This window comes from Atta colombica, unplaced genomic scaffold (genome assembly GCF_001594045.1).
Source record: "Atta colombica isolate Treedump-2 unplaced genomic scaffold, Acol1.0 scaffold116, whole genome shotgun sequence".
NCBI classification, from domain to species: Eukaryota; Metazoa; Arthropoda; class Insecta; order Hymenoptera; family Formicidae; genus Atta; species Atta colombica.
Window position 1 is genome coordinate 557279 of NW_017259202.1, and position 6032 is coordinate 563310.

The window sequence follows — 6032 nt, forward strand, 5'->3', positions numbered from 1 at the left end:
ATTGAGAAATATTATATAAAATATAGATATTAGTTTCACAATTTACAATGTTTTATTTCAGGCGTATGATATTTTGAAACAAAGTAATTCAGATGTGGAGATGTTTAATAAGATGATAGAAGCGATAGGTAATATAACATCGTTTGTACAAGATGATCTGAAAGTAGCCGGATATCTTTTATTCAAAAAATTAGCGGCTGCTGTAATCTATAAAACCAATAAAAAGATCAAAGGACCGGTCACATTGATTAAGGCTACAGAAAATTTCTTACATATAGAAAAGGATTATGGTTTATCGAATGTAAGAGTTCCATCTTTTTTATATTAAAGTTCTTCAATATTTTCAATAATTAAGTTCCTTTTTGTAGCATTGTAAATTAACTTAAGTAAGTGTTTGAAGTTAAATTTTATTTTGATGTTTTAATATAATTTTAATTAAATATATTTGAATATTGTCATAATCAGTATCATAATAATTACATCCAAAAATGAAAAATTGATGAAAAAAATTTCTCAATCGAACATTATTATAGTATAGTTACAATATAATATAGTTACAGTATAATATTTACTATCTATTTATCATATATACATACTTTATTAAAAATTAATAAATTTCATTTTAATCTTCCTCATTATTTGTATGGAATTCATATTTAAAAAGTTGAATATTTTATCTTTTTCTTCTTCTTTTCAGATTTGCATACAACCCGTAAGAATAGAAGAGGTGTATGGTAATCATAGGACGATGCTGTTGGGAGAGAGTGCAAAGAAAATCGCAAGTATCTTACGAGTGTAGCTTGCGGAAGAACATCGTATTTTAAGTTTTATTATATTTGAAAATGATTACGTAGCACACATGTCGCGTTGCCGATAGAACTTAATATTTTCCATAATATAAAAAAGTTGCAGAAACATTGTACATAAATGTTTTATTTTAAAACTGCAATCTATTGCAAATATGACACATTATATTGCTACAATGTAACACAAATTTTGCACTGTATGAATTGACATGATTAATAATTTGCAAAAATCTTTCTCGTATACAGCTCACTTCATTATTTTAACTGGTCTAATTGTTGCAAGCAATTGAATCATACAAAATAAAAAATAAGCAAAAATATAGCAAAAATAACAAAAAACAACAAAAATATAGCTTTTTAGAATAGTAAATTTATATGTTACCATTTTTCACGAAATGCAAAAATTTTTATAATTTTTAGAATTAAATTTAAGAATTAATTTTAGAATTACGTATAAGAATGTTTGTTATAATTCCCAAAGTGGGCAAATTAAATGTCCTTTATTTACTTTATGTTAATAGCGGACACAACATTGCTATTTATTTATATGTATATTAATAATTATTCTGTATATTAAAAATTGATTTTCATTACTCTCTTCCTGTTAATTAAAATATTAAACGGGTTGATCTCATTATTTTTAGCTTTTAATTAGAGCTTTTCATCATATAATACAATGATAAAATATTAAGCAACCATAAAATATATCGAAACATTACACTTGATATAGTTCTTAATTATTAATTAAAACCTTTATTATTTTTATTAAATTTTTACTATTAAAATATTCTCGATAGACATTATCTCAGTTATTATAAATTTTTCTCATAGTATGTAACACATTATACGTTTCATTCCATTAATAAAATTACAAGTTCATCTCAACGAAAAAATATATTTTTTACTTTAAAATAATTTAACATGTACATTATCTTTCTTTTTTTTCTTGCTTACATATTATAACGTAACATATTATTATAAGCAAAAATAATTGTGTATACAAATAAATAACACAAATTTATATCATTCAAATTCTCTAATTATTTAATCAAATATATTTTAAAAAACAAATGCATACAAGTAATACTTTACTTATTTTCTTTTATCATATTATTATAATAATACTGTTCAATTATGCCATTTGCGAAAAAAAATTATGAATAAAAATATCTTCGATATTCTTACGATTTGTATGACATTTTCTTTATGAATATTAATAAATTTATGTATTCAATAACTAAAAAAATAATAAAATAAATTTTAATTTAATGCATCGGTAAAACTTAGATCGGATATCGCAGCGTTCTTATCGCATGTGAAAGACACGGTCAAAGCGTAACGAGTACCAGATTTCACTTTTTCAACTAGATGTAAATTTTCGCTTCCTGAAGTAAAAATTGATACTCTTCCTGAAAAAATATTGCTAAATTTTGTTTTATCTTTTTAGAAGATTTCTATAAATTGTAAACGCTTTACCTTTTCTGGGTTCTACTGTAGTATTGACATCATTCTTATCCATAAATATAAATCGGCCACCTTCAAAATCTTTATTAAAATCATTTAAATATAGCAATGCTGTGTAATGAAACGATTCGTATGTTTCCTGAAATATATAATTTTGTTCTAATTCTCTCTCTCTCTCTCTCTCTCTCTCTCTCTCTCTCTATATATATATATATATATATATATATATATATATATAGAGTATATAAAACAAAACTTTCTAATTGTTAAAAAGAGCAATAACGATGTATAACAGACCTTATCGATATGTGGATGCCAGTATTCATCATGTATAGTTTTTGCTGGTTTATTAGTCATCCGCGAGAAAAAGGTAGGTTTGGTTAAATAAATCTTATTTATATCTACACCGAAATTATGCGCTACCGCATGTTGTATTTTTGTTTTCACTACTCTGTAAGTTAAGGAAGAATATAACATGTATTATACAATATTAAATTACTTATTCTTAATAAACAATCTCACAATCAGGTGAATATTTACATTTAACAAAACAATTTATTTAATAATTTGCATACATGTATATTCAGAAGTTACAAATTTAAAAGATAGAAATGTATTTATTTATCTATCATTTATCATAAGGGGATTTAAATAAATTTATATAATATATTATATAGTATTATAGGTGTTGTTCAATTTGAAAGAATGTTTTGCTCTAGATTTACTCCACAAAAGAAAAAATATTGACATATAAACAAAAATCATACTTATAAATTGCTGAATCTATACTGTTGAATATCTTCTTTGCTTCTGATAGTTTATAGATATTGATAAAACCTTGGCTCTTACTAAGAGCACCTGAATGAAGATCCAGAATACTCGCTCCACCATCAGATCCAGCCAAATCTATCCCACTTTTCGCTAGTTTCAGTAAAACATCTGCCTCTGTTGTCGAGACGAGTTTGTCAGTTACAACTCTGCCGCATTTTTCTGGTATACAGCCAGAGTATTTTTCTAACTCGTCTCTATAATCCATAGAGCAGTCAACGTTCTGTGTACGACTTACCAACACGTCTTTTTGCTTTGCCAAATATACTTCTTTACCCTGTCTGTTATTATACCAAACTATTAGCAAGACTCCAAGTATCAGAACACATCTAGACCATACTCTTTGATATGGAAAAGATACAGTAGGTCCATATTTCCTACAAGACATAAAATAAACTGTTAGTTGATACATGGATATTATTTCACTCTTACAAATTAGATGAGTTTTCAATGGGGTAGCAAAGAGAAAAAGCGGAGTATTTGCATTCTTTTATAATATAATAGTAATATTATAATAATAACATTCTTTCAAAATTTGAAAGCTATATCCTTATAATATAAATATCAATGACAATACAAGATATTTTGTTTAATTTTATACTCACAATTCAACGGGTTTGCTCGGTTTTTTCGCCTTGTTTTCCTCCTGTGTTATACTTTCTTTCTGCGCGCTTTTTTTCTTACTTCTCTTCACTTCTTGCGTCGTCATCGTGTATATTGGTATATATTATCACTATTGTTTATCTTTTAATTTTATGTTTAATCCAACTTTTCACAGTTTGTACACATGTCAACTAATGTCAACTAGAAAAGTGTCAAACTCATGGTTACTTACTCGTCAACAATGAATCCAATGTTACGATTTCCTTACTGCTTGCGTTTTATTGCCTTACGTTTTTGTATGTGCCATGGACTTACAATAAAAACACACAAATGAAATAGCAGCTTTAAGTCTAATCTACATTGGTTGCAAGCGTTATAGCGTCATAAGACTTTAAAATTAACGCATCGGATTGGTTGATGCTTATGATATGACCAATGTAGATTAGGCTTTAGACTAAAAATACTAGAGACTTTTGTAGACTCTTAAAAGTGGAGGAAATTTTTCGATATGACTTTTGGTAATCCTGCCCTTCGCCTTCAGAGAGTTCAGACATCAGAGATTCGGACACACATGTGATTGCGTGTAATGTAATACAACGCATATATTCTGAAATCCGAATGTTGCGTTATTATTCTCTTCGTATCGTCACTCGTCTTTGTGAACTATTGTATTCGTGAAAAGTTATGCAAACGATGTAATTCACATCATGCTGTTATGTTTTCTTTATCATTATCAATAATAAACATGCTATCCTTTTTCCGAAAGTTATCAATTGGCGGAAAGATAAAGGATGGTATACTGCCAGGGACAATCATGGGAACGGCAGAGGATCTATTGACGGCGAAGAATCAAACATTAAAGACGGATATCGAGTTAAAAGAAACCGTTTATGGCAAGTTTTGCGCTCTATTTGTGTCTTGTAACATGCGACCTTTTGGATATTGTCCGATATCATTGAGATGGTGCGATATTGCAAATGACTTGTCCCTTATATACGCTTATTAAAACACTGAAATTTTTCAGGCAAATTCTATCAATTTATATTTATTTAGCAATTCTTATTACTTTTCAGATTTATTAAGGACAATCAAAGATCCTGAAAAACCACAAACTTTGGAGCAATTGGATGTTGTCTATGAAGATTGTATCAAAGTTTGCCACAGTACCCCAGGAGGAGTTTCTGTCATTCGTGTGGAATTTAATCCTACAGTACCTCACTGTTCTTTGGCAACCTTAATAGGATTGTGCATCCGCGTTAAATTGGAACGTCAATTATCAGCATCATTTAAATTAGACATCTATATTAAAAAAGGTGCACATTCCACTGAACAAGAAAGTACGTGTACTGCCCCTTAAATCTTAGTTTCAGTTTTCAATGTATAGTGTGTTTCTAATTATATATGCGTTCAATTGCAGTTAATAAACAAATTAATGATAAGGAACGTATAGCGGCTGCAATGGAAAATCCAAACTTACGGGAATTGGTGGAGAAATGCATTCTAGAAGAGGATTATTAGTGTTTTGCGATAAAGCATATGCTACATCAGATATTTTTTCGAAATGCAATTTTAATCTAATTTATAATAATCATGTAAATAAATAATGTATTTTGTTTATATTGATTGGCGTATAATTAAGTCCATCTCATCTCGCGTATAAACGCACAGTAAAATTATTTCAATAGAGATATTACAATCATTATTTTACAAATCAAATTTTTGTAACTTATAATGATAATTGTAATCTTGCATTTTAGAGATGCATGAATGTATACCTATCTAGTCATATAGACACCCCTCTCGAAATATTTAATTATACATTTTATATGTCGTCGATGCGTAACACAAATTTTGTCGATAAATATATATATATAAACAGCGATTAAATCAATAGAACGAAAAAGTTTAATTATTTCATTGTGATAATATTTTTTCCAATTTTTCTTTTACAAAAATAAATATCGTTGGCTACGTTCAGTAGAATGTTTTGCAATTGTTGTAAATTTTTTTCGCGCTAATTGGTTCTAAAAGTAATAATCTAATCAGTGAAGAAAACTTCTAACAGTTGTAATAGGCAGAACAAACAAGTTCTGCTAAACATGGCATTTGTTTTTATTTTCTTTATCGAATTATATACAATAGCTAATGAATGATACAAATAAAGAATTAAAAAATGTAAAATAATATTTTTAAATATATTTAAGATGTATTTTATTTTACAAATATAATCTCTTCAAGAAAGAAGATACAATTTTAATTTTATATAAGATGGTTTTTAAACACGCTGTGAGTACTTTCAAATTCTACTCCGATATTTCAAATTACCGGAGA

General features: G+C 27.6%; 3 protein-coding genes across 5 annotated transcripts in view; 2 read left to right on the forward strand and 1 right to left on the reverse strand.

Annotated features, from left to right (window-relative positions):
- The window catches only part of LOC108694174 (fatty acid synthase), a 16901-nt gene extending 15063 nt beyond the window's left edge, over positions 1 to 1838 (forward strand). Inside the window, exons 9-10 of the mRNA XM_018203491.1 lie at positions 62 to 301; positions 698 to 1838. Of these exons, the coding sequence (XP_018058980.1) occupies positions 62 to 301; positions 698 to 799 (342 nt within the window). The 3' untranslated portion in view covers positions 800 to 1838. The remainder of the gene's footprint in view (positions 1 to 61; positions 302 to 697) is intronic.
- On the reverse strand, positions 1828 to 4042 carry LOC108694175 (2-oxoglutarate and iron-dependent oxygenase domain-containing protein 3-like). Of its 2 annotated transcripts, none has more exons than XM_018203493.1 (6): positions 3992 to 4042; positions 3704 to 3902; positions 3038 to 3475; positions 2568 to 2721; positions 2283 to 2409; positions 1828 to 2215 (listed from the first exon to the last, which is right to left on the reverse strand). In XM_018203493.1, the coding sequence occupies exons 2-6, from the start codon at positions 3805 to 3807 to the stop codon at positions 2067 to 2069; spliced, it is 972 nt and encodes a 323-aa protein (XP_018058982.1). In that variant the 5' UTR covers positions 3808 to 3902; positions 3992 to 4042; the 3' UTR covers positions 1828 to 2066. The 2 variants fall into 2 exon arrangements, with proteins under 2 accessions (XP_018058982.1, XP_018058983.1); XM_018203494.1 differs by having other exon boundaries at positions 3704 to 3842; positions 3934 to 4021.
- A 217-nt stretch (positions 4043 to 4259) lies between these two features.
- Positions 4260 to 5318, forward strand: LOC108694171 (MIP18 family protein CG30152). Of its 2 annotated transcripts, XM_018203488.1 has the most exons (4): positions 4260 to 4396; positions 4468 to 4594; positions 4775 to 5038; positions 5119 to 5318. In XM_018203488.1, exons 2-4 carry the CDS (start codon positions 4516 to 4518, stop codon positions 5217 to 5219), a joined length of 444 nt encoding a protein of 147 aa, XP_018058977.1. In that variant the 5' UTR covers positions 4260 to 4396; positions 4468 to 4515; the 3' UTR covers positions 5220 to 5318. The 2 variants fall into 2 exon arrangements, with proteins under 2 accessions (XP_018058977.1, XP_018058976.1); XM_018203487.1 differs by having other exon boundaries at positions 4260 to 4594.
- The last annotated feature ends 714 nt before the right edge of the window (positions 5319 to 6032 follow it).